This window comes from Drosophila persimilis, unplaced genomic scaffold (assembly GCF_003286085.1).
Source record: "Drosophila persimilis strain 14011-0111.01,24,50 unplaced genomic scaffold, DperRS2 tig00000002-arrow-pilon, whole genome shotgun sequence".
Lineage (NCBI taxonomy): Eukaryota > Metazoa > Arthropoda > Insecta > Diptera > Drosophilidae > Drosophila > Drosophila persimilis.
The window spans coordinates 8,715,338-8,741,651 of NW_020825289.1; the positions used below are offsets into that span (position 1 = coordinate 8,715,338).

General features: G+C 49.4%; 10 protein-coding genes across 11 annotated transcripts; 4 read left to right on the forward strand and 6 right to left on the reverse strand.

Annotated features, from left to right (window-relative positions):
• Window positions 1-4: 4 nt before the first annotated feature.
• On the reverse strand, window positions 5-5,849 carry LOC6590900 (tripeptidyl-peptidase 2). 2 transcript variants are annotated; one of them, XM_026984967.1, is made up of 13 exons: window positions 5,663-5,849; window positions 4,850-5,073; window positions 4,433-4,769; window positions 3,810-4,359; window positions 3,703-3,753; window positions 3,008-3,562; window positions 2,821-2,942; window positions 2,610-2,766; window positions 2,344-2,549; window positions 2,001-2,276; window positions 935-1,936; window positions 552-876; window positions 5-489 (listed from the first exon to the last, which is right to left on the reverse strand). In XM_026984967.1, the coding sequence occupies exons 1-13, from the start codon at window positions 5,829-5,831 to the stop codon at window positions 117-119; spliced, it is 4,347 nt and encodes a 1,448-aa protein (XP_026840768.1). In that variant the 5' UTR covers window positions 5,832-5,849; the 3' UTR covers window positions 5-116. The 2 variants fall into 2 exon arrangements, with proteins under 2 accessions (XP_026840768.1, XP_002016267.1); XM_002016231.2 differs by lacking the exon at window positions 3,703-3,753.
• A 92-nt stretch (window positions 5,850-5,941) lies between these two features.
• LOC6590901 (coiled-coil domain-containing protein 130 homolog) lies at window positions 5,942-7,853 on the forward strand. The gene is made up of 2 exons (XM_002016232.2): window positions 5,942-5,997; window positions 6,684-7,853. Exon 2 carries the CDS (start codon window positions 6,836-6,838, stop codon window positions 7,787-7,789), a length of 954 nt encoding a protein of 317 aa, XP_002016268.1. The 5' UTR covers window positions 5,942-5,997; window positions 6,684-6,835; the 3' UTR covers window positions 7,790-7,853.
• Window positions 7,786-8,821, reverse strand: LOC6591166 (microtubule-associated protein RP/EB family member 2). Its single transcript, XM_002016233.2, has 2 exons — window positions 8,555-8,821; window positions 7,786-8,493 (listed from the first exon to the last, which is right to left on the reverse strand). Exons 1-2 carry the CDS (start codon window positions 8,682-8,684, stop codon window positions 7,850-7,852), a joined length of 774 nt encoding a protein of 257 aa, XP_002016269.1. The 5' UTR covers window positions 8,685-8,821; the 3' UTR covers window positions 7,786-7,849.
• Window positions 8,822-8,955: 134 nt separating this feature from the next.
• Window positions 8,956-10,650, reverse strand: LOC6591167 (juvenile hormone epoxide hydrolase 1). The gene is made up of 4 exons (XM_002016234.2): window positions 10,417-10,650; window positions 10,167-10,366; window positions 9,890-10,100; window positions 8,956-9,829 (listed from the first exon to the last, which is right to left on the reverse strand). The coding sequence occupies exons 1-4, from the start codon at window positions 10,624-10,626 to the stop codon at window positions 9,026-9,028; spliced, it is 1,425 nt and encodes a 474-aa protein (XP_002016270.1). The 5' UTR covers window positions 10,627-10,650; the 3' UTR covers window positions 8,956-9,025.
• A 618-nt stretch (window positions 10,651-11,268) lies between these two features.
• On the reverse strand, window positions 11,269-13,118 carry LOC6591169 (juvenile hormone epoxide hydrolase 1). The gene is made up of 4 exons (XM_002016236.2): window positions 12,898-13,118; window positions 12,637-12,836; window positions 12,259-12,466; window positions 11,269-12,182 (listed from the first exon to the last, which is right to left on the reverse strand). Exons 1-4 carry the CDS (start codon window positions 13,096-13,098, stop codon window positions 11,400-11,402), a joined length of 1,392 nt encoding a protein of 463 aa, XP_002016272.2. The 5' UTR covers window positions 13,099-13,118; the 3' UTR covers window positions 11,269-11,399.
• A 629-nt stretch (window positions 13,119-13,747) lies between these two features.
• LOC6591170 (juvenile hormone epoxide hydrolase 1) lies at window positions 13,748-15,404 on the reverse strand. The gene is made up of 3 exons (XM_002016237.2): window positions 14,903-15,404; window positions 14,642-14,846; window positions 13,748-14,574 (listed from the first exon to the last, which is right to left on the reverse strand). Exons 1-3 carry the CDS (start codon window positions 15,301-15,303, stop codon window positions 13,774-13,776), a joined length of 1,407 nt encoding a protein of 468 aa, XP_002016273.1. The 5' UTR covers window positions 15,304-15,404; the 3' UTR covers window positions 13,748-13,773.
• Window positions 15,405-16,540: 1,136 nt separating this feature from the next.
• On the forward strand, window positions 16,541-16,931 carry LOC6591171 (diptericin A). Its single transcript, XM_002016238.2, has one exon. The coding sequence runs from the start codon at window positions 16,551-16,553 to the stop codon at window positions 16,857-16,859; it is 309 nt and encodes a 102-aa protein (XP_002016274.1). The 5' UTR covers window positions 16,541-16,550; the 3' UTR covers window positions 16,860-16,931.
• Window positions 16,932-19,486: 2,555 nt separating this feature from the next.
• LOC6591173 (diptericin A) lies at window positions 19,487-19,883 on the forward strand. The gene has a single exon (XM_002016240.2). The coding sequence runs from the start codon at window positions 19,509-19,511 to the stop codon at window positions 19,815-19,817; it is 309 nt and encodes a 102-aa protein (XP_002016276.1). The 5' UTR covers window positions 19,487-19,508; the 3' UTR covers window positions 19,818-19,883.
• A 924-nt stretch (window positions 19,884-20,807) lies between these two features.
• On the forward strand, window positions 20,808-21,337 carry LOC6591174 (diptericin A). The gene is made up of 2 exons (XM_002016241.2): window positions 20,808-20,945; window positions 21,006-21,337. The coding sequence occupies exons 1-2, from the start codon at window positions 20,823-20,825 to the stop codon at window positions 21,258-21,260; spliced, it is 378 nt and encodes a 125-aa protein (XP_002016277.1). The 5' UTR covers window positions 20,808-20,822; the 3' UTR covers window positions 21,261-21,337.
• On the reverse strand, window positions 21,265-21,548 carry LOC113565105. The gene is made up of 2 exons (XM_026985797.1): window positions 21,457-21,548; window positions 21,265-21,398 (listed from the first exon to the last, which is right to left on the reverse strand). The coding sequence occupies exons 1-2, from the start codon at window positions 21,538-21,540 to the stop codon at window positions 21,309-21,311; spliced, it is 174 nt and encodes a 57-aa protein (XP_026841598.1). The 5' UTR covers window positions 21,541-21,548; the 3' UTR covers window positions 21,265-21,308.
• Window positions 21,549-26,314: the final 4,766 nt, after the last annotated feature.

Here is a 26,314-nt window from a genome sequence, read left to right on the forward strand (position 1 = left end):
AAGATACGTTACATTTGTGGTTTATTCATAGACATATTGGTTAATTTAGATATAAAACAAAATGGTAACCGCATTAGTGCGTTTGTGAACATGCTTCCTACTATTTGAGCAGAGTTTTAGAACAGACGGTATGTGCTTGGGAAAGAGGAGACAGTCATGCGTTTAATAACTGCTGTAATGTGCTCGTGCCCCAAGGCACTGTTGATGGCGGCCAGTTCGTCGTATTGCTCGCGTGTGCGCTTGTCTTCAATCAGCTTCACAATGTACTTGTACATGCGTCCGTAGTGGGCATGGGCGTAGGCATGCCACAATGCAAACTGTATTGCCTTAGAGTCGTTGGCGTCCACAAACTTGATAATATGCGTGTACACATCGTTTATATCGGCCAGGCGATCCTTGAGACTGTCATCCAGGACAGCCAACTTGGCAATGGCTATGCCCTTCTTGCTGAGGGCTTCGATGAGATTGTTTCGCTGCTTGTCCATGTTGCTGAAAGTTAAAGTTAGTTGTACAGTCAATCGATCAAATTGTATCAACTTTCATTCACATACGTCTTAATCTTGGCCGCATCGGGGCGAGTGTCGTTCTTGAGCCCGTAGTAGGAGAGCAATGCCTCTGCATCGGTTTCCACAATCACATTCTCAGCCAGCTTGATCACGCGTTCCAGGGCACTTCGCAGCTTCTTCTGTTCTTCCTTCTGCTGGTCGGCATTCTCTCCCACAGGCTTCTCGCTCTTTTGACCATTTGTAAAGGTCAGCGGAAAAGCAGACTTCAACTGAGCTGCCTCGATGTTCTGGATGAGCAGCAGATGTGCCTGTAAATGCTTGGGATGGGCTTCCACCACCTCGTTGTATATCTTCTCGGCCATCTCCGGTTCTGCAAGAAAAGGCATTTCAATAAGTCAATCAATAGATGGATATGGGTAATCTCTTACCACACTTGACTATGTGCGTGCACTGGAAGTCACGCAAAATCTCGCTATATTCATCCGAATTTGTCTTCCCCTTCTTGGGCGAGGCGGGACTGCCATTGCCCTCCGCTGGCGTGTCGGTCTGCGTGGCGACTCCATCGCCGGCGGCTGAATTGGCCGGATTGATGGACGTGGCTGCCGGTGGCGTGGCCGGAGCCTTTGGCTTGGTTGTATTGGCGCTGACGGCAGCGGGTGCTGCTGCTGCTACCGTGGCATTTGCAGAGCTGTTGCCGTTCCCAGATGAATTTGTCTTCTTCTCGGCAGGATTGAGGATATAAGTGAATGAATGTAGCGCCACACGACGGCCTGCCTCGTCCTTGGGGAAGACCAGGTTGCCGGACAGCCAGGCACACTGGGCCGGGAGATTGGCCTTGTTCAGCCGCTCCTGGCTAATGGGGGCAATGTACACCACTCGAGTGGATCGCCGCACCACAGCCGCGGCCAGCTTGCGCCCTCCAACAATGCAATGATTGTAGTTCTCGTAGAAGTCGAGGTTGAGGAAGTTGACGAGCTTGAACGAGGCCACCAGATTGGCGTCCGAAATCTTTTCCAGCAGATCGCGTTTCTCGTGACGCACCTGCAGGCGTATGGTATATTCACCCTTCTCCAGCTTTGTGAAGAAATTCTGCGAGTGCGCATCGCCGGTGGCCACCAAGGCCTTATTTCCATCGTAAAGCATCCACATCTGGGATTCGAACTCCGACTCGTACAGCGAATCATTGAAAATAGGAGCATGGAGGGACACCTCCGCCGCCTTGGCCACATTCAGATTGTACACAAATAGGTTTTGGTATACCTGTCGACCCTCTGGTATGACATCGCGGGTGGCGCTCAATGGCGAGATCTTTGCCTCAGTAGGCTTCAGCACAACGGCGGCAGTCTTCAGTTGCAGCTGTGGCAGGATATCCTCCGCCACCAGGGCCTCGATTTCCAGTTTGTGAATGCCTTTGCCAGCGTGCATAACATCTGGAAAGGACTAGCGTGGATTAGTGGACCGAAGGAGCAGGACTCGCTATCGATGGCCACTCACATGCATTGGGATTGGAGGCTTCAACGCCACGGAATTCCAGGCTGTACTTCAAGTGACTCTGGCCATAGTTGGACCAATACTTGGCTATGCACAGCTCCAGAATCTTGCCAGCCTTTACCCTAAAGGTCGTGGTCGTTTCATGGTCCGAGCTGACGGAAATGATCTTCATGGTCTCGTTCTTTCGGCAGGACTGCTTTGGCAGCAACTGATTGGTGTGTAGGAAGAATTTTCCTGTGTCCTTGCCACGATTGGGATCGGTGATGCGCATGCGCAGCACTGTAAAAACACGAAAAAATTTCATTTCATACCAAAACTGAACAATAGAACGCTGCTGAGCTCTCACCTGCCCAGGTGGCACGGTCTGGGACCAAGATAAAGTCCCGCTGAATGGTATTGGGCTGGAACTCAACGCTGTTGTCCCCCTTGGAGGAGGCTGGCTCGAAGATTGGTGTGTTCAGATCAGACTCCAGGACATGGGGCTGCACCACAGTCACAGGGATCTCAAAGAGAGGGCCCTTGGTGACGCAGTCCGTGTCGTAGGCTCGAATCCTGAAACGATCGAAAGATAGGGGTAAACAAAGGACAATTAGTGGGGGGAGGACTGCTTACACAGCGCTGTGTACGCCGGGAGGAAGTCCTGTGGGGTCGATGCGGACGACAATGGAGCGAGTGCCATAGCTGAGATCCAGAAAGGAGCCACACTGCGCCCAGGTCTGGGAGCTTATCAGATTCAAGCGCACATTAAAGTTGAACTTATCCTTGGGATCTGTAGGGGAAAACAGCTTAGTGAGTGCTTCTTGGATGCTGTTTGGATACTAACCCGTCTCCTTGTCGTTGAAGAAGACCGGCTCGATGTTGACATTGAAATCGATGAAATTACGGAGGACGCCTTGCCGAACGTGGATGCCCTTGGCCTGGTTGTTGCCCACGCGAACCGAGAACCTGAAATATTGCATACAAAACATTGTATACTCCAATCCGAGACACCCAATGGGGCTGGGACCCACCTCAACATATTATCCTTGGACTGACGATTCTCCACCAAATGCTCGAAGGCCTTCTCCACATTCAGCAGTCCGTGGCCCTGGGCAAAGGGATCCACATAGCTCAGTTTGGTGGCAGTGACGCTCAGGGCTCGCTTAATACTGTACGGCGAATACTCAATGTTTTGCTGCTTGAGTCCGGAGATAAGCAGGGCCACAGCACCGGCCACATGGGGTGCGGCCATGCTGGTGCCATTCATCAGCTGCGACTTGCTCATGGTGAACTGTGGTACGGACGCAATGGCCCCCCCGGGAGCACAGACCGTAACGCCCTGGCCGCCATCGATGCAGGGATCGCGCGAGGTCCATGTGTACACATTGCCGGGCAGCTTGTCCCGCATGGCATACTCTGCCTCCATCATTTGGGGCGAGACATAGGCACCCACGCCAATCAGGCTGGGCTGACTGATGTCCGGCGGTGTGCCAACAGTGCTGAGCGCTGGTCCATGGTTGCCCGCGGAAGCTACCCAGACAACGCCATACTTGTTTACGATCTCGTTCATTAGGTCGCCAACGCGGCTGAAATAAATTAGGCAAAGAGGCAGAGATTAAATTTAATTGATATCACAGGTGAATGCTTGCTGTAGCGTGTTTATCTGATGTCAGATGTCGGAGAAAAAGAGGAATGGAGTGTAGATTGTGTGGGTTCTGGAACGTACCTCGAACACCCACTATTCTTCTTTACCTTTCGACGTTTATCACCAAACTCGCTAAAGAAACAGGCACTTTTGGGTTAGCTTCCATTAGGCCACTCAGACTAGCTTACCCGGAATTCGACCAGTTGGCATGCTCGCCATAGCTCATGTTGATCACGTCGATGCGTCTGCCCTCGCGGCACAGCTCCATTACCTTCGTCATGGCCCGAACCAGAGCGGTGCCAGTCTCCATGGACCCCAGACGGCCATCTCCGATGGTCATGGACACGATTTTGGCATTCGGTGCTACGCCGTCAACGTCTCTCGAGCTGTGGTTGCCACTGGCTATCGACGAGACGTGCGTGCCATGGGGCGAGCACATGCCGACGATTTCCAGAACATCGCCCTCATCGTGGACGTTTACTGATATCGACAGGAAGTCATCTACGTTCTGCGTCTCGTGCGTCTTTGAGTACTCGCCAATGCGCAGGGCCTGATCCAGGTTGCCCTGCTCGGTGGTGTCGATGAGGGTTAGCCATCCGTTGGCCGTGGGAAAGAGGACACAGTCGTACGAGGTTTTAACGTCGTTGTAGACCTTCTCATAGCTATTGAGCATCTCCAGCTCAAAGTCTAGGTTCTCTTTGATGATTTTCTTGTCCCACGGCATTTTGGGGGCTTCACCTGAAATAAGGATATTCATATGTATGTATTTAGCGACCCGATTTTCTCTGCAAGCGGTTTTTGGCTAACGTACCTGTATTTTGTGACTCGAATTCAGATATCTTGCGACTGGCGTTGGCCGTGGCTATCTTGTGGGGCTTATCCCAGTGCTTCAGCTTGGCCTGGGCTACAATGTTATCGCGCACCTTGGAGGGCACCAGATCACCGAAGCACTTCAGGCCCACGCGAACCGCCTTGTCAGTGTCCGTGTTCAGAGCCAGCAGCTCTGGACTGAGTGTCAAGGTGGTGCCAGACAAACCCTTCAGGGTTCCATTTTCATCTGGTGTTACCTTCTTCTTCATATCTACGTCGCCGCATCCCGAGCAGTCGTAGCGCTCAATCACTTTAATCGTTTTGCCATCGACAAGCGTCTGAAGATACGCACACAAGTGTATCGAGCGAAATGTGAAATGGAAATCCATGACACCGCCAATTAAAAATGCCAACTCACCTCAAGTCCGGTAGCCCGAGGATCCACACCGGAATCAAATATGGCAATGGTTACATCTTTGCCGTCGTATTCGGGATACTTTTGCAGAAAATTTAGCACTCCTGTCTCCGCCTTGGGCACCAGGGCACCCGTAGGAAATGACTCGACAATTCCGCTTGTAGCCATACTCATATTTTCGAATTTATTGCTGTTCTCACCGTGTTCTCGAAACTGTCGCGTTGTTGCTGTTTTTATATACAACAATATAGCCGTATGATGAAAAACCCAACTTAGCCCACTTAAGCCCCCGTATATTTAAATAGTTCAACTACTTGAGGTAAATGTCTGGAAAATTGAAATACTCCCTTGGCTTATAATGGGTTAATCGTTCACCCACAAGGATTGGAAACCATATTGCTTAATTTTGATGTTCCGTTAAATATTATAAGCCCACATAATTTTATGAACCTATTTTGTAATCGACTGGCTTATTTTAAACACTTACTCTTATTGTATTTCTATATAGCTTTGAAAATGAAATTTAATATACCATTAATATACCATAAATAATGAGTGAGTGAAAGAACTTAACCCACGTAACCCCTTCTATTTAAACAGGGGAACAACTTGAGCAAACCGCGAAAAAGCACTGGTATATTTACGGTATATTTTGAAAATTAGTCGATATATTTCGGTAAATTTCTGAGGGTCCGACTATACATCTTATCAATAAATCTGCGGCCATACTGCCAGCATACTTTAAATTTAAAATAATAATTTGTGAACAAAATAACAAGATATCGTTTCTTGGCAAGATGTGTTTCGAAATCCTACCTGCCGAAGCTATCATCACCAGGCTCCTTTCCGTGCCCATATACGCCAAGTGCGGCGTGCAGAAGCTGACGCTGGGCAATGTGAATTCGATCGCTGCCTTCTGTCCGAGCAATTCAAAATTCTTATATAATCGCAGTTTATTGTGCACAACACGGAATTTATTTAACATATTCTAAGTTCCGCTGCTGTAGAGCTTGTTGCCAATAGTTTAATGGTCACTTGAACACTTTTGCAATGATTTATAATGGTTTTTCCCGCAGGCCTTCCGTGGCAACATGGACCGAGCGTTTTCAGCCGTGTGATGTACCAGCGCGATTTCCGACTGACGATTATCCGTATGTAATTGATATTTGTTGATAGGTGTTTTCGTATTCTCGGGCTTCCTCATGATTGTCGGTTAGCGATTTATTTCGTTTTAGTTTGTGCTTGTTAATCATGGAAAAATTATTCTTCTTTTCTTTCCCGTTCCGCACGTTCATTTATAGTTTCCAGAATCGATCCTCAATGCTGAGACACATTTGACTTTCTTGCTGGGTCTATATGCCATTTCCAGTTGAGAAGAAGGATCAAAAGTGCGAAAATTAATAAACCTAGAGGGCGGAAGGGAACGTTGTAGAGATTTTCTGTAGCTTCCTTCACTCCATGGAAACTCTATTGCCATATATAGAAACGCAGCCATGCTCAGTTGATGGGCTTAATTCCAGCTTGGTCCTCGTCCTCCAGCGTTACATCGCTTACAAATAATTTGAATTCTTAACTGTAACATTTGTAAACAAACACAAAACAGTACGGAGAGCATGCACATCTGGTCACACTCTTCGCTGAGTGAAAAATATGACAAATCATTTCGTGTTTTTTACCTGAACTGCTCTAAAATACTTCAAGTTTCATCAGTATCCGATTGATATTTTGATTATGTAGTGCCAAGTGCCAAAATGTGCCAGTTCATAAATCATCATCATCATTCATGTCGCAAGCCAACTTTGTGGATTAGAAACATTTTTAAAAAATTTCCCCGCAGTTGACCTTAAAAAAATACCAGATGAGACTGGAAAAAAGCCTAATCGTCAGCGTTCACAAGTAGTTTTAACAGCTGTTGTTGTTCAGAGGTGAAAACAGCTGTTTACTGCTGAATCCAAGTTCAGCCAAGTTTTATTTACAAATTCGGACGAAATGGGCGAGCGCAAGGGACAAAATAAGTATTACCCGCCCGACTATGATCCAAAGAAGGGCGGACTCAATAAATTTCAGGGCACGCATGCCCTGCGGGAACGTGCCCGGAAGATCCACCTGGGCATCATCATCATCCGCTTTGAGATGCCCTACAATATCTGGTGCGACGGCTGCAAGAACCACATCGGGATGGGTGTGCGCTACAATGCGGAGAAGACCAAGGTGGGAATGTACTACACCACACCGATCTACAAGTTTCGCATGAAATGCCACTTGTGCGACAATCACTTCGAGATCCAAACGGATCCAGGCAATCTCGACTATACCATACTCTCTGGGGCGCGACGGCAGGAGAACCGCTGGGATCCGCTGCAGAATGAGCAGGTTGTGCCGGAGACGAAGGAGGTGCAGAAGCGGCTCTTCGACGACGCCATGTACAAGCTGGAGCACCAGGCCAAGGATGCTAAAGCTGCCGCCGATGCCAAACCTGTGCTCCAGAAACTGTTCGAGCGCAACCAGAGCGTGTGGGACGACACCTACGAAGCCAACTGCCGCCTTCGGTCCGAGTTCCGGCATCAAAAGAAGGAGCTAAAGGGCCAGCAGGAACTGGATCGCCAGCTGCTGGCTAAGAGCAGTCTAGACGTTGCCCTTCTGCCGGAAACAGATCAGGACAGGCAAATGGCGGCCTTGATGAAGCTTCAAACCAAATCGGCCATTGAGCGGGAATCAGAGCAGCGTCTCGATCTACTCATGCAACCGGCATTGCCAGGAGCCACAGCGACAACCTTCGGCGGCCTGAAGCGGCAAAAGGTTCTGAACACACAGCTGCAGGTCCAGGATTTGGGCATCCGTCGCAAACAATCTGACCAGTCCGAAGAAGCTCCATCACCGCCTGCAAAGTCCTTGAGTCTGGTGGGTGACTACTCCTCCTCGGATAATGACTCCAACAGTTAATGCACAATATGTAGATTTAATAATACAAAATAAAATAAGAACAACAATGACATAAACACCTCAATACTCTTCATCAGCCTCCGGCTCGACCATTTCACTATTGGAGACGGCATTTCCATTGATTCCTTGAATTTCTGCAGAGGGCTGGCCATCCATGGTCTTATAAAGCACGGTATAGATGCGGCTGCAGAACTCCGCGTGATTGTTGCTGTTTGTCACGTCGTCCATCAGGCGTTCGATTTGAAGCAGCTTGTTGTAGCACTCGTCGCGTGTTACTATGGCACCGTCGATCTTGATGCTCAAGGTCTGCATCTCGCTCATCAGGTCCCTTGTGGTGAGATCTTCCTCTGCGCCCGTTCCGTTAGATGGTGGCGACACTGCTTTGGCTAGTTCCTTAGCGAAGCCGCGCGGCTTTATTGGTTTCGGAATGGGCGCATTGGCAGCCGATTTGATGTTCTCCAAGCCCGGAGCCTGCGAGTCGAAGAACTTCTTGAACCACTGCAGAAACTCAAAGTTGTCCTGGAAGCGGCCCTTGATCAAGCGATCGATGGGCACTGCTTTGTCCAGCTTGAGGCGGGTAAAGGCGCTCTGAAACAACTTGAGATTGTGGAGGCATTCGTGCTCCAGCTTTGCGCTCATCTTCACGCGCTTCAGGTTGATGCAGTTGGGGAAGATCAGCTCCATCATTTGGCAGTAGGCAACACCTAAGAGAAGAGCATTGGCCCTAAGTAAGAACATCGCCAGCGTGCGCACGCAGTATCTTACCTGAGCTCAGCTCTTCGATCTTTTTGAAGTGGCCCTGCACCATGGTATTGACCCATTGCAGCATGTCATGGCGCGACATGTTCTCTCCGTTGCTGCTGGTTAGGGCTACGGTCAATTTAAGGTCACTCATTGTGCGATATTACCGTTTATGTCCACTGAAAGATTTGTTGGGCTAGACCGCTTGAGTTTCAAACGGAAAATTGACTGCTGATTGATTTTCGGAAAGTCAAACTTATGTATGTGGAGCGAGGCCTGCCTACTCTACACGTAAATTTGTTCAGTTTTCCTTTTCTCTACTATCGTTCGTTTCCTTTGTCCTTACTTTCTGCCGCCACTTTTCGATTGTCCGACCATTTCCAATGCTTCCATTCCAGGATGCAGTGACGTGCAGGGATATGATATTCGTGCTATCGATCGGAGATATCGATATCAGCAGAGCGGGCCTTTTTATTGAACTTAAAAAAAATAAAACTACAATGGCTTAATATTAAACTTCTGTTCCACCTTCTTGACGAACTCTAGGAAATCCTTGTGCAGCACTTTGGGCACCTCGAGGGCAGCAAAGTGTCCGCCCTGTTTGTGATACGTGCTGTGTATCAGGTTCGGGAACTTATCCTTCAGCTGAATATCCAGGAAATGCATGATATCGCTCTTGAAGCGGGCACACCCAGTTGGTACCGGGGTGGGGACGCGCTCCAGCAGCAGTCCACGCTGCTCCTTGCTGTAGGCCTCGGCGTACAGGCGCTGCGAGGTGGTGATTGAGTTGGTCAGATAGTAGATCATCACGTTGTCCAGCAGGGCGTCCATCGTGTAGCGCTTCGTGATGCCGCCATCGGCCAGGGACCGGTAGCTTGGATTGGTCCACGTGGAGAACTTTTCCAGAATATAGGCGGCCAGGCCGACTGGGTTATCGGTGAGGGCTGCGCCAACGGTGTCCGGCTTGGTGGCCTGCAAGTGGAAGTAGCCGCTCTCCTCAATCAGATAGCTCAGCTGGCGCGACTTTGGGAAGAATAGGTCCTCGAAGCCACTGGGCACAAAGAGACTGGGCCATAGCCCGGCCAGCGCACCCATTACATGGGACTTGGGGCTCATGCTGGTGCACATATTGGAGTGATAGCCGAGGACGTTCTCCGGGTAGAGGGTGGCCATGTGGCTGCCAATGATGCTGCCCCAATCGCCGCCCTGAATGAAGTACTTATCGTACCCCAGGCGTGCCATAAGGTTGCTCATTATCACGGCCACTTGGGCAGGTCCAAGCCCCTTACGTGACGTGCCCTGTGTGGGGAACAGCGAGATAGTTACATGGAGATTATTATGGTTTTAATATAAACCTACCTGGGACCAGCCATAGCCTGGCAAACTGGGCACAATCACGTCGAAGATGTACTTGTTGTTCTTATCCAGATTGGACTGATGGAGCAGGTGAATCAGATCGTAGAACTCGCGGACCGATCCCGGCCAGCCGTGCAGCAGGAGCACCGGATAGTGCTGCTTGCCCACCTTGTTCTCGTCGTATACCATCAGGTGGAGGAAGTGCATGCGTAGCCTGAAATTGTCAATCAACACTATCATTCGACTCGCTCTGGTGGCTGATAAGAGCTTATCGCCTCACCCCTGAATATCGGTGGTGAAGTGATTGAATTGCCAAAGGAAGACTTCACGTTCGCGCCAACGCGGCAGGTAATCGTCTCTCCAGTACTCCACCACTTCCTTAAGATAGTCCGTGTTGAATCCGTACTCAAAGGCCACACCCTCCAGTGGGGGAGTGAGGCGCAGAGTGCGATTCAAGCGAGTAAACAAATCCGTGATGGTCTACGGAAGGCACGGTCAGAATGTACTTCATACTTTTCTTAGAAGCTTACCTTCTCCGGATAGCTGAGCCGATTGCCAATCACCTCCGAGCTGTTGGCCAGATAGGCTGCATAGTCCTTGGGCTGGGCCTCATCGCCCCACCATTCCTGCGGATCAAGTTTCGGGGCAGGCAAATCTGCCCAGAGCTGGCTGACATTCTTATAGATTAGGCCGCCGCCAATGGCCAACACCAGCACCAGAATTTTCAGTGCGCCGGACATAACGAAGCGATTACCTTATACCGCCAGAGTTCAACTCACAATGACCGGTCCCGCCGTCGCCCAATCGGACTATAGCAAATGGCATGCTGACTATCAATTCTCCTAGACTGCAGCTCTGTCCCAGAAATGAGTATCATTGTGGTGGGCGCAGCTCTCGAACATTTAACTCATGATGATAAGCATTTTTGTTTGACAAACTAATGCCCTACGCCGGCCCCGAAGAGTTGATCAGTTAAGGCATATCGTGGGGTGTACTTTGGATCTACTTGAAACTCTGCAGGGGCTCTCCGGATCGTTAAAGTCTGGGGCGTGTTTTTGGGCGAGAGTGATCATGGAGAGGGTCGTCGTTAAATGATATATTTTGCGACGCAGCTGAAACGTAGACGTACCCCCAGTCCCACAGGTAGCCTAAGCTTCTACTCTCTTATTAGGAACTGGCTTGGGGGTATTTCGATGTGAAAAAAGCTTTGATAGAGGGTATACAATGCGCAACCGTTGCTAAGGTATTCTGATCTCCACATATTATGTAAGAGTTGTCTGAGCTCTGATAAATATATATGTACATATATGTATTCGTAGGGACTCTTGTATGTATGCGCGTATCTCTTCAACTTTCGGGTTTCACATAAGATAAGACCAGTGTTATCATATAGTTTGGGTTTATTTTAATTTTCAAAACAGATATCGCCATTCTTAACAGCGGTGAATGCGATTGTTTAAACAGAGAGAAACATAAGCGTATTTATTGCATTCCAAGCGAATACGAAATTCGATTAGAGATCGGCTTTCTGCACAAAGGCCGTGAAGTCTGCGTACAGCTGCTCCGGTAGCTCGAAGGCCGGGAAATGTCCGCCGTCCTCGAAATAGGTGCTGTGCACCAGATTGGGGAATTTGTTGGCCAGAATGGCATCGGAGGTGTGTGTGATTTCATGGGCGAATCGAGTGCATCCAGTCTTGGCCGTAATGGGCACCGAGTCGACAGCCAGGGCAAACTGTGCCTTGTTCATCGACTCGGAGTACAGGCGCATGGAGGTGGTGATCGAGTTGGTCACATAGTAGATCATGACGTTGTCCAGCAGCTGGTCGTAGGTGAAGCGCTTGGTAAGGCCACCATCTGGTAGTGCCATGAACGCGGGATTCGTCCACGTGGAGAACTTTTCCAGGATGTAGGAGGCCAGCCCAATAGGGTTATCGATCAGAGCATTGCCCACAGTGTCCGGCTTGGTGGCCTGGATGTGGGCATAGCCCATCTCCTCCATGATGGTCTTGAAGAGGCCACCAGCGCCCTTGTAGAAATGCGTGAACTGGCCGTCGACGAACCAGCTGGGAAAGACAAAGGACAGGACCAACTTCAGGCTGCCCATGGGACTGTTGTTGGCGCACATGTTCGAGTGATAGCCGAGCACATTCTCCGGGAAAAGCGAGGCCACATTGGAGCCTATCAGCGAGCCCCAGTCACCGCCCTGGACGAGAAACTTCTCAAAGCCCAGACGCAGCATCAGATTACGCATCACCACTGCCACTTGGGCCACTCCAAAGCCAGTCTTTGAAGATCCCTAATAGCAGAAGGAGGAGAAGCAGTCATGTTACTGATGGGATGTCCAGTGAAAAGCGTTTTCCTCTTAGACCTACCTGAGACCATCCATAGCCCGGCAAGCTGGGCGCAATCACCTCGAAGACGTAGTCGCTCTTGTCGCTCGGCGTGGTCAGCAGGGGAATGAAATCGTAGAACTCGCGAACGGTGCCCGGCCAGCCGTGCATCAAGAGCAGGGGCAGCACCTTCTTGCCCTGCTTTCCGGCCTCCTTGCTCGGCTTGGCATGAATAAAGTGAATTTTCAATCTGCAAAAAGGTGCAACAGGGGTTAGCAGGAGGTTACCAATGTCAATTGTTAATGCGTTCCAAATGGCAAACTAAATATGCATGAACCGAGAACACGTTTTCATTCGTTAGAACTCTCAATACGAAGAATGAGGTGAATGAGCTGAGCAGCTGCTGCTTTATCTACTCACCCCTGTATCTCGGTTTGGAAGTGATCCAGTTTCTTCAGGTACTGCTCGCGCTCGCTCCAGTTGGTCAGATAGGTATCTCGCCAGTATTTCACCACCTGGCGCAGCTCATTCGCATTGAATCCGTACTCAAAGCCCACACCCTCCAGCGGTTCCTGAAGCTTCAGAGGACGACTCAGTTGGCTCTTCAGATCGGCTATTACCTGGGGATCAAAGCATCATCATCAGATCACTTAGAAGTACAACAGATGAATGGTCCCTTACCTCTGGATTGACGGTGATGTCATACGGCAAGATGGCCTTGTTCTCCTTGTAGATCTGCTTGCCTAGCTTTGGTCCCCAGTAGGCATTGTTGTCGAGATCGGGCCGCTTGCCGGGCGCCGCCAGATCGCGGTAGTTCTTGTAGCCAACGGCGGCCAGCAGGGCCAGGCCTCCGATCAAAAATCGGACAAATACATTCGACATGATGCGCAATTTTGTATACTATTTAACTTTATTACAATTGCAGCCGATCGGCTCGAAATACCAGACAGAATTAATTTTGGTTTGCCAAACTCACAGCCCACGAAAGCTTTCGCCGGCGGGCTTTTGGCTTCTGTTTTAAGCTTTGCAATCACAGCTGCACACTGCAAAGCGAGCATGACGAGGCGATATTGTTCCAAAAGCTTTGGATCTCAATTGAGCGCTGGCGATTCATGCTTAGAATGTTAATGGATATCTCTATGAAATATAAATGTGTTCTACATGATGACGATCTAGCAGTTGAATTATCAATTGGCACTGTGTGCCGACACTACCTATTTGTCCAAGGGTGGACTATGATCAACCACAATTTGAATTATCAACAGTGAAAAGCTCTCGTTCCAGACAACGAAACGATACACCCGTACAAAAGGCGATCACAGCTGTTTTTGATATCAGCTTTTACGAGCAATGCCAACAAATTGTTTATTTTTGTTTGATCGTAAATATTTTGTGGAATTCGGTGCATAAGAACTTCGCTTAGGATCGAACTAATTGAAGTAATGATTCTGATGGAATTCCATGATCAATTAAGAGAACATTTCTCCGAGAAACAAACCCCTACACCCCTTCCAAAATAAATCTCCATATCTTTGCTAATCATAGAAAAAAACTACTTTATTTTGGCTTCTCACCGTGGAGACCGATCTTGCCAACGAAGGCGGTGAAATCCTGGTACAGCATGGCAGGCATCTCCATGGCGGCAAAGTGGCTGCCCTGCTGGAAGTACATGGAGTGCTTCAGGTTGGGGAACTTGTCGCGCAGCTGCCAGTCCGTGACGGAGGGCAGATCGTAGCGGAAACGAGAGCAGCCCATGGGCACGGGCGTGGGCACTCGGTCCAGCTGCAGATCGCGGTACGCCTTGGACACGTTCTCCGCGTAGAAACGGACCGCAGTGGTGATCGAGTTGGTCAGGTAGTAGACCATGAGGTTGTCCAGCACCGGCTCGAGGCCAAAGACGGTGACGATGGCCCCAAAGTCCTGCTGCATGCCGGGATTGGTGCAGTACTGGAACTTCTCGAGGATGTAGGCGGCCAGGCCCACCGGGCTGGTGGCGAGGGCAGCACCAATGGTGTCCGGCTTGGTGGCCTGGATATGGAAGTAGCCGCTCTCCCGCAGCAGGTCCGCGTACTTGTCCCACACGGGGAAGTGGTGGTCGTAGAAGAAACGAGAGGGAATAATCTTTTCCGAGAAGTAGGTGCCATAGATTCCCTTGAGGATGGCCAACGGCGAGTTGAGGACGCACATGTTGGAGTGATAGCCGATCACGTTCTCCGGATAGAGGGTGGCCAGGTTGCTGCCGATGATGCTGCCCCAGTCGCCGCCCTGAATGAAGAACTTATTGTGGCCCAGACGCAGCATCAGGTTCCTCATCACGGTGGCCATTTCGGCGGCATTGAATCCGGGACGAGTGGCAGCCTACGCACGGGTATAGAACAAAGCATCAGCAAAGGTATATCGCTGGTTGGGAGTAAAAGGAGCTTACATCAGACCATCCGTAGCCCACCAGGGAGGGAGCCACCACCTCGAAGGCATAGTCCGTCACGTTCTGGTCGTTGGTCAGCATGGGAATAATGTCGTAGAACTCACGCACCGATCCCGGCCAGCCGTGCAGCAGCAGCAGAGGATAGACATGCTTCTTGGCGGCTGCCTCCGCGCTAGCCTTCTCGCGAATAAAGTGAATATTCAGGCTGCAGAGAATGAAAAATCAAATTAAAGTACACCGCAGAACAAGCGACATACGAACCCCTGGATCTCGGTGGTGTACTGCTTGAATTTGTTGAACAGCTCCTGGCGTTCATCCCATTTGGTCAGATACTTGTCGCGCCAGTACTCAACAAACTGGTCCAAGGCATAGGAGTTGAAACCGTACTCGAACGCGATCCCGTCGAGTGGCTCGGCGAGCCGCAGGGTGCGATTCAGTTGCTGGCGCAGATCCTCGATCTCCGCCTGTGGCACGTCCAGCCGGAACTCGTAGATCTTCTTGTCGGGCACATAGTTTTTGGCCTCGCCGGGACCCCAGTACGTGCTGTCGCTGAACTCCGGCTTCGGTAGCGGACGTGTCAGCTCCGAGAACACCAAGTAGCCGTAGCCGACAAAGGCTCCCAACACGGCCACAATCACCCCGAACACTATCAGGCACTTCATTTCTGCCCACTGCCGCAATTAGCTCTTGGCTTGAATTCAAATGAGCTTCGAGCACCTCAAAGATAACGACCTAAATCCACGTCGTAGCTGGCACAACCGCACTCCCAGAGAGTCGATATTGAACTGACTAGCGGAGACCCAGCTCCATTCCTCGTCGATGTCCAAAGCTCTATCAAAACGTAATGTCTCTCTGCTTATACTATAAACTAATAATAAATTTGATAAAGCCAGGTACAGTGGGACCAGGTTCGACCTTTCCCCCTGATCTTTGATCTCCGAGCTCTGCGGCTATCGACTGTTTACACTTTTACTCAGCTAAGTGAGTGGCTGGCCTTAGGCCTCATGTCAATAGGCGAAGTCTCAGATATTATTAGTTGCATACACTTATTCTAAGAGATTAATTCTCTTGCTCCTTCAGTCGGTTTAATATACAACCCATCATTGTATCGTGAATCGTTTCGGATGTATCTTCTTGTTACTATGTATTTCAGAATACTCGTAAGTAAGCCTTTCAATAGCTCCACACCAAGGTGCGATTGGGGTTCGTCTGCCACTTGCACACGTCTGCACCTTGAATGGGCCATTGATTTGACTGCGAGATATGCTGACCCACACACTTGCAGATACATAGTACGTGTATCTGTGGGAGAATCGGGAGTAGTCTCAGCTACTTATAAGCAAGTCATATCTTATCTGGGAGCCCACCTATTTATTGGTAAGCGCTGTGCCGGCAAATGATCATAAATCTCAGCCCTGCTGCCGCCGCTGATGTGGCCGTTGCGGGTAGAGCGAAAACTGAATGAATTCGTGTGTCCGGCCGATCAGTGGGCCACGTGGATACTACTCGTTTCAATAATTGGTAGGTACTCGAGACAGCCCTCTTATGGCAGACACCCGTAGACATTTGGATTACTTTTCCGATGTACTTTCTCCATTCTCCTAAATTAGGAGCGAAATTATCCGAAGGATTAGTGGTTTCCATTTCCGTTTTTTCATATGCGATGCGAATGCATATATGGAATCTCAATGGGATCTCCCTTGCTTTCATTTGTAGAGTCTGATAAAGAGTCTGCTAATCGTTGAGTCAAATAAATTACGCGAAATCCCCGTTGGGGATGCACATGGCAGATATCAGTGGGATGACCTGCGGATGACCCACCCGTGGGGCAGGGACCACAATCCGGACTATATAAAGAAGCAGTGGGCCGGCAGAGAAGGTATCAGTTAACGAAGCCACTTCAATCAAGATGCAGTCTACAATCGTCCTCGCTCTGCTCTGCTGCATTGTCGGTGCTGTGGTGGCATATCCGGCCGAAGACATGACGATGCCCTCGACGCCATCTCCTCGCTATCCCCTCAACTTGCAGGGCGGCGGCGGGGCCCAGGAGCGCGAAGGATTCAACTTTGGAGTGCGTGGCAGCGAGAACGTGTGGAGGAGCGACAACGGGCGGCACGAGATCGACGTAAACGGCGGATATGCCCAGCGTTTGGGCGGACAGTGGGGCAGCTCGGAGCCGAGCTACAGCGTTGGCACCAACTACCGCTACAGATGGTAGACATCTCCCTCTCCTCCACCTTTGTATTACCGTACTATTTCTAAAATATTAAAAATATATGTCTATCCATAACTTTTGTTCTTGGCCTTTCTGGCTCTGACGTGGCGCTATGCCCATACTTTATTGCTGGGGCGATCCGAGACCCTTCTTGGGGGAGGACTTTTCATGTCATCAGTCGCACTGAGGGTCAAGCACGTTGGTCGAAGCCGCGCATTATGTGTAATTACTGAAGCTGGGTCAATGGACTCTCAGTGGGTGGTTGGGTGAGCCCGTGGGATGGCTGGGTGAGTCAGCGGCTGGCGGGTGCTTGAGGGTGACTGGAACTTGTCGGTGACATGCACTTGTCATATCAAACGAAAGACGCGAGCCTGCTTTAATTTGTGTAAAATTGTAAGGCGAAACAATTATGTTGTCGACATGCAACTGCCGCAGGCGGGGGCAAAGTGGAGCACAGATCCTCAAAAGTGCCGCCAAACATGCAAGCCCGTTAGAGACTGGAAACACACCACTGGAGGAGGCGTGGCTGGTGGCAGAAACAATTTGATGATGTGAAACGTAATTCGAGCAAAATTAACGCAATTACCGTGCCGCAGTCAAAGGACTCGATTCCCATTGCCGATGCACTGCAGCGGAAAAGTTTCCTCGCGTGCCAGGGCCAAATCGCATTGATAGTGCTTAGGCAGAGGCACAGGGCGGTGGCGGCGGCGGCGGCGGCGGCGGAGACGGCACTTGGAAGCGTGTCAAAGCTGCCACCTCCCCGATTCCTGCTCGAGGCATAGCCCTGATTCCAGGGACTCAATCGGCAGCCATTAATGCGAGCACAGTTCCTGGCTAATTCCCATTTCATTGAGTGCCTAGGACTGGAATTGGAACTCAGGAACGGCGACTGGGGGCTGGGGGTTGATCCAGTTACTGGCAGGGGCATGGCACCCTCACCTTGATTGCGGGCTGGCTTTTAATGGTCGCAATTATTTTTTCATTCAACTGACACGCACTTGTCGTAAAAGTCCATTGAACTGTGGCAAAATTGATTTCCATTTTCTGCCTCTAAACGATTTAAAGAGTTTTCCAGGGCAAAGTTCTACAAGTTTCTAGGAAGATTTTACTTCAATCTGAATGATCCAAGGTATTCGTCACTCTATTCCGTCAAGGATCTGCCAGCCAAAAGGAGGTATACCCGTCGTTTACCGACCATTTCGAGGGTCTTAACGAAGCCTTTTCGCCAGACAACCTTTTCTCTCAAATTCGGGATTGACAGGAAATTGAACTTCGAATTGGCTGCCCCAGGTACGCCTTTTTTCCCAGGTACGAGTAAATATTGCCAGGGGTGCTGGCATGCCGCCACTTTGCTGGCGTTCCTGTCGATGAACGAAGTAAAACAGCTGCAAGCCAGACAGATCTACAGATGCTGTTTGCGGCTTACAGGACGGATCATCTATCATATCATCTAACCACAGAAGATGGATTGTAGCTGTGATACCCCACAGGAAATGGATGGCAGCTATGATACTCCAGCCATCTTGTTCGAATTTTTCTTCGAATTTTAAAAGAACACATCTACAATTTTATCCAATAAAAAATGAAAATAAATAAAGTACTGTTATTGCACTATTTTTTACTACCATTTAAAAAAGAAATTGTAATTGTTATGATTATTTTATTATCGCTAAAAGTATGCTATGATATTCTGCAACGACTCTACGCGACCCAAAAGCGTTGCATACTTTTGCGCGGAGTCATAAATTCTTTGCATCGTTGGACAAAATGTCAGTGTGCTGTGTGTTATGTGTTTTGTTTGGCACCCAAGAATGCATCTCTAGTAGTGATCCGACAGGCCCGGCCACTCTCCCTGGGCATCGTCCCAGACGGGAAACTCGATTTTGCCCGGCGGTCCCTCGCCCGACTGTCCAAAGGTCAGCAGATGATGGTCATCCGACTGGCAGATGACGTGTCCCAGCTGCAAAAGGATACAGTTCATACGGATATCTGTTGCTTTGGTCTCGACTTACCCAACCGACCAATAAAATGGTCAACGCTTGCAGGAATATCGATTGTATCCACATATTGTACGGTCCCTCCCTGTCACTGACTCTCGCGGTGGCTGTTGAGCAACTGTTTTCCTGTTGACGTTGACGACGCTACACTTTTAATCAATTGAAAAAATACGAACAATTTATATTTTCATTCGTATTTACATTTGTCGCAGTGACTATCTGATTCTGCCGCTTGCCGGAGAGCGAAAAATTCGAATGAATAATGATGACAGATAGAGCACAGAGTACTGGGTTCGTTCCATCTAGTGGTTTTAAAGATGGGTTCTTGAAATGGCTTGTATGTAGATTAATTGTTAAATACTATATTAAATTATGAGGGAAATTATTCGAAGGATTAGTGGTTTCCATTGCCGTTTCTTTTTAAAGGTTTCCGAATGCAAATATGGAATCTCAATGGGATCTCCCTTCCTATATAGACTCTGCTAATCGTTGAGGCAAATAAAATGCGTGAAATCCCCGCTGGGGGATGCACACGGCAGATATCGGTGGGTCGACCTGCCGTCCCCCCTGTGGGGCAGGGACCACAATCCGGACTATATAAAGGAGCAGTGGGCCGGCAGAGAAGGTATCAGTTAACGAAGCCACTCCAATCAAGATGCAGTCTACAATCGTCCTCGCTCTGCTCTGCTGCATTGTCGGTGCTGTGGTGGCATATCCGGCCGAAGACATGACGATGCCCTCGACGCCATCGCCTCGCTATCCCCTCAACTTGCAGGGCGGCGGCGGGGCCCAGGAGCGCGAAGGATTCAACTTTGGAGTGCGTGGCAGCGAGAACGTGTGGAGGAGCGACAACGGACGGCACGAGATCGACGTAAACGGCGGATATGCCCAGCGTTTGGGCGGAAAGTGGGGCAACTCGGAGCCGAGCTACAGCGTTGGCACCAACTACCGCTACAGATGGTAGACCACCTTTGTATTGCCCTAGTACCTTTGAAATATTAAAAAATATACATACATACATCGAAACATATACGAGTTCTTTATCTGAAACTGGGGTTTATGGCATCTAAGTCCTTGGCGATGTTCGTCTACCCCGGAACCTGCGGCCAGAGACAGGGTTTGGGTCGCAGACGGAGATGATCTTGCAGTTTGGCTAATTGTAGATACATCTTTTTGGGCAATTCTGGTGGGTAATAACCAATTAAGCGATGCCAAAGACGATGACAGGCGTCTTAATGAAACCTGCCAAGACAAAATGTTTTTGGCTAATTGGATTTATTGCATAAACTGTCAAGAGAATCTTCAAGGGAAATTCATCATGCCACAAGCCCAAAACTCTAGAGAATATTACGCCATCCCCAACGAAAGCGAAGCAGATTCATTTTTCTTTGACAAATGATTCATGATGAGGCTTGTTCTAAGCTCTCTTTTAATTCTTAGCCATGTTTGGGGATTACCAAAAGTTTTTCACATCATTAATCGGAAGCCGAGTCGACCTTGGCCCATGATAAATCGATGGGGGAAGTATGTATTTGTCTAGTTCGGATTGGGTTGGTAGGAAATCCTCTTAGGGTAAGCGGCGAGGCTGCCATCGGAACAGAGCTTTCAGTATCTGAATAGTTGAAGCTATACTCTATCCATGATATGCCTAGTAGGTGCTGCCCGTTCATCAGAAAATTCAGAAAAGATACCTTAAGATTTATTCATAGCATGAATAATTGTGTACCTCTTTTATTGTTGCTGTTCTGGGATTCACTTTTCCGCCTAGAGAGATAGATCATATTTCTTATCAATCAGCGGTCGGCTGGCAGATGCGGGGATCTACTTGTGAACCACTGAACAAGGTTGTTCTGCCTCTCCGATGGGATTCCCTGATGGGGGGAATCAATTGATAAGACCCTGATCCGAGGTATAAAAGAAGGCAGCTTGTCTCTGTCCAGCATTCAGTTCTCCAAGTAAAGCCCACGATATGGAATTCAGTTCAAGCCTCCTGCTGTTGAGCCTGGCCTGTGCCTGCGCCTGCCTCTGTGCCCCCGCCGCTGCCTATCCGCTGGCAGATGAACAGCATTTGGTCTATGTGGAGCCCTCGGAGGTAAGCAATCCAGAGCGAGAACTGCAGAAGTATAGCATCTAATGGCCCTGAAATCGATAGTTTTTCCCCGATTTCCTTGATGTGGAGGTGGACCATCCGCGAGTGCGTCGCCAGTGGCAGCTTCAGGGAGGCGGCGGCGGCAGCCCTCGCCAGGGCTTCGACCTCAGCCTGAACGGCCGTGCCCCCGTGTGGCAGAGCCCGAACGGCCGACACTCCTTCGATGCCACGGGCCACTACGGCCAGCACTTGGGCGGACCCTACGGCAACAGTCGTCCCCAGTGGGGAGCCGGAGGACAGTACACGTTTAGATTCTAACGAATTTGATAGATCAATCCATCGAAATTTATTTTATTTAATTGTAATTCACATTAAAAACGATTCATCTAAAAAGAGCTCCTGTTTTTCGGTCGGCGGGTACTCAAAGATGGTGGGATCCGGCTGGGGTGTCGGCCACTGAGAAAGGGGGATACAAAACAGACATTAAAGAGCAGCCTTCTGGCAATGAGCTCACCTCCTGGCTGTCTCGCACAATGGAGCGGCCTTGGATCAGGCCAATCAAATACAGAATAAGCCAGAGATTCATTGGGGCGAACATTTCTCTGAGAGATGCTGAACTCAACTGAAACTGCGCCCTGACATTGATTGCTACTTACTCTCTGTCTCTGTCTGTGTTTAGGTTCTCCCCCCCCAGCTGATAAGGCCCTGATAAGGCCCTGTTCGGTTGCTCGGATGTGTGTCAAGAGCTCACAGAGCAGACCCGACCAGGTCGAGCCATGCCAAAGCCAAAGCCAAAGCCAAACCCAGTTGAACTGTATTAAATATGTTGAACGTGCAACTGGCAGCCAAAATTTGGCACGTTTTCTGTTGAAATCGAATGAAACCAAACCGAAAAGCGGCACAAAGATGAAAAAAAAAAACAAAAGAGGAAAAACAAATTTAAATGTTAGAAGCAGCACAACAATGAAGGTCAGGCAATGATGACTTTTTCTCCACCATCCCCCCCACCCAGCAACAAATAGCACTGCTCTGCCTTTGCCTTTGCCTTGGAGCTTGGCATTTTGCTGGCCAATTTTCCTGGTTATACTTACACTCCGGCCAGGGGTGTACCGAATATACGGAGAGATGTGCTGTTTCATGGGACTTGGCTGCTGCGCTTTTCTCTTTTGTTTCTCCGCTTTCCATGTCATTTTCATATGGAGAGTGCACCGATTCTGTGAAAGAGCTATTTTCCAAATCAATGCACAAATTGTCAAAAGTCAAAGCGAGAGAGTTTCCTTTGTTTTTCTTTTATCGCAGTGGAGGGAAATTGTGTGCGGCTGGTGTATGGCTGGGTGGATGGGTGGGTGTGTGGATTTATTTTCCAAATTGCACATGTGGCAGTCAACTCATTTGTCAAGTGGCAAATCAGTTTAGGCCAGAGACAGCAACAGCCACGACAGAGAGTGAAACAGGGAACCAGGGAACCAGAGTTAGAGCCAAACGATAAAATCAGCTTTGCATTTTCCCCCTGCGGCCAAAAGTTGACGGTGAAGTTTTCCTGTCTGGCTCTGATCGTGACGATCGACGGCATTTCCCACGCAAACTTGCCTTTGGGGCCCCGCTCCGAGGACAGAGGACGGAGGACAGAGGACCGAGGACCGGGGAACGACTCTCAAGATTGCCGCAAGTTAAATTGTTTGACACACTCAACACTCAGAGTCTTGTCTTCGATTGTATCGGGCACCGCCGAACAAACATGCCTGAGATTTATGCTCTCCATAATAGAAGTTTCTAATGAGGTTTTGGGCCACAAGGAAAGATGGGGGCGGGAGGGGAGAGGGAGACCCCATCTAATGGCTTTTTAATGAAGCCCCAGAGAAGTGGGACATTTTGTCAGCTTAAAGTGAGGCTAAGTAACTCAAGTTAAGAGTATTAATTATGACTGACTGGCCGGCAAAAGAAGAGAACTCAGAGAGAGAGAGAGAGAGAGAGAGAGTGGAAGCTGTAAAGAAATGGCCAAAATGAAAAGTGCAAAAGTTAGCAGGTGCCAGACAGCAGACAGCAGAGAGCAGACTTTTGGCTTTTCGCATTTGCATTTGACATTTGGGCAAGATGCGCTTAGCTGCAACTGCAACTGCAACAACCCTCGCCGCCACTCTGCCGCTGCCTCTGCCTCCGCCGCCTCCACTCCCTATAGACAAAGCGGGATCGCGGCATTTTGGCCTGCCTACTGCATTTGGCCAAAATGTCTATAGTTCAATTGCTGATATTTTGGCAAGACACACGACGAAACACGTGACCTATGGAGTGGAGCAGCCGCGGCAGCAGGAGGACCGCCGGAGATGGCAGTGTGACACGAAACACGGCTAGAGAATGGTTTTGGGGAACACCAAAGGCAAGAAAGGCCACCCTTAAGGACTGAAATAGATACCAATGCCAGAAGGAATCATATGTCAATATGGAATGGAGCCCCAGATGGGGCTAGAGAATATGTAGAAAGACGAATTAAGGACCATTGCAATGGTCCGTGCGCCATCACGCACGACCCCCATCACGCACACATCGCTGCCGACGAACAATTGTTTAATAAATTGTTGCACTTTGATTTAAAACAAATCGACATCAAATGCTGGAAAAATCATTCAACAGAGAGTACGACGGGGAGTACTTATTCCTTTACTTCCTAATGAAGGTTGCTGGGCAGCAGGCTGTTGTGGCAGAGACTGTTGGCCGTTGTCATGCAAATTGGCCTCACGTTTTGCACATTAAGAGACCGTCAATTGTTCCAACAAAGCCAGCAAATGCAATGATTGAGTTCTTGGCACCTGGCCAGGCCTCCGCCAGGCCTCCGCCAGCCACACCAGGCCCCCTTCTCGCCCACCCAGAGAACCCGCATGCGAGTGCATGTGGAGTGCTTTTGGCTAATTGGAGTCGAGGTCCGGGCTGCCCAACGGGCGGGAATGATGCCTCAACTTCATCTCGATCTTAACAGTAAAAATGAAGACAAAAATATTTACCGTAACGCATTGAGAGAACAAGAACAAAAGTGGAGTTGCAAGCTGCAAGCTGTAAGCTGCAATTGCCGGTTGCAGCATCAGCAGTTGCTATCAGTATCAATAGTAATTTGAAGCCGCTTTTCGGGGGAGGAGGCTGGCTGCCGCATGATGGTGTCGTAGGTCAGGCAGCAGCAGCAGCAGCAGCAACGGGAGAAACGGCAGCTACGATTGCGGCAGTTTAAGCCAACTGCAATTTGTGGCCTAGGACATGGCATCGATGCAGCAGGCTACCCAGCTCCAGCTCCAGCTTCGGTCTCCACTGCAACTGCAACTGCAGCAACAGCAACAACAACAGCATTGTAATGACGATTTGTAGCCAATTATTTCAAATATTGTATTGAAATTGTATGCCAGTGTGTGTGTTCGTATCTGTGTGTGTGGTTATCTTTCGATTGGCATCTGGTCGTAGTCCGGGCTCAGGCCCAGGGACTGGACTGTCTCTGCCACTAAGCCTCACGTACACCCGTCCGAGTGTGTCACAAGTTGCCACAAGTGGACTTCTGGTACGTCCAGTCGTTGCCTATCTCCCCTCCCCCCCCGGCAGCTCTGCTGCATGGCATTCTGACATTGTCCAGAGTCTTGGCTAAGGTCATAGTCTCTCTTCGATTCCCATAACCTGACGCATCTTTGTCATGAGTCTGATTAATCACCGAAGCCCCAACGGGTCACGTCAACTTTCAACCAGCCATCCACAGCACGCGCTGACTGACCTTTGTTGCAACAGCAGCAGAGGCAAGTCTCTGACATTCATACGTTAATTTTAGCTTGTTGCATCAGTCAGTGGTTGGCTGGTTGTGTTGCATGTGTCATTGTCTTGGGTCTACACTAATCAACAAAGTGATGATGAAACCACAACCTGTTTGGGGAGAACCTTTTGGGGGATTTCTCATCAACAAAGTGCTCTTCAAATGTGCATCAATCAAAAGGAGCTCTTGAAATGGTTAAGAGAGAAATCTCTCCGTAAATTGGCTGCTGATAAAAGGAGTTTAGGGCAATGGCAAGCAGGCCCACCCAGGCAGGTGCCATTTTTCGAAATCCATATACCATCGCAGCTGCGATGTCCAGTGTGGATTGTTAATCATGCATTTGAAATTCAGCAGCACGATCGACAAGAACAACAGCCAACAGCCAGCAGCCAACAAAGAGGCCCAAGAATGCAACGGCAATTGTCTGGTCTTGGCCAAGGCAAAAACTTATTAATACCTTATTAGACAAGGGTCGTCGTCACAGAGGGACAGAGGGACAGAGAGAGACGGACCTACAGAATCCGTCTCTATGGAATACCAATGAGAATGAAACCGACTTCTGTGGCATTTCCGTTGTACGAACGGATCTCATGGGTCTGTCTGATGGTGCCACCAGGGGCGACAAAGCAACGGTGTTCAAGCGATCGATACTCGTTTCGGCTTTTGGCCTGCCGTCACAGGAAATGCAATCATAAATCGCCCATGATGACGACGACGACGACGACGACGATGACGATGGCCATGGCCGTGCAGAGTTTATGTTTATGCCCGGGCAATTAGCCTGGTCAAGAATATGGGCAGACCAGGAAACGATTCTGTTGCCTCGCCGCTGCTGGACGAAACACTTGTCAGATTGCATGTTTAATTGTAATAATATAATCTTCTCCTCTGGTTTTTAGCGGTGCTGCAGAAATATTTGCGTGTTGGGGCATTGTCTAAACGGTTCGGCCCTCTCCGGGCCACAACTACCTTCGCGGGGTGTCTGCATTACAACATCATTAGAATTTGATTTGCATTTCCTTGGGAGGCGGCTGATGATGCCTGCTTGGGCTGCTGCCAACATGGCATTAAAGCCCATTTAGCTGTCGTGTGGCAATTATTGATCAACAAGGTGCCACAATCGGCCATGGTCGACGGAGGCCCTGCCATCATGACAAAGACTTTTGCATCTTCTTTGCACCCCGGGATACCCTCGCTACGACTGGCATTTGTAGGGTATATTCGACTTATTTACATTATGCTTTAGATGATTCCCTGTAAATTCCGACTCGAGCTATCAGAGTCTTTGCACAGGGTATTCTCTAGTTCATAGTTCTGCTAGCTATTCCCCTTCTGGTTAGGTTGGTCGGGCATTTGCATAAAGTTGTTTAACCGTTGTGCCAGCTAAAAGCAATTTTATGCCTTGACTCTCGGCCCCTCCTTGCTGCACCCCTGGACCGCACTTAACACGCTTCATTTGGCTGGTCGAGGGACGGCAGGGGGGGGGACTCGACTGCTGTGCTTTCGACGTGAGTCCATCCGTCTACACATCCATCTGTCCAGTGCCGCAAGCGTTTAAATATTTATGTCTTGTGTACTTAAGTTAATC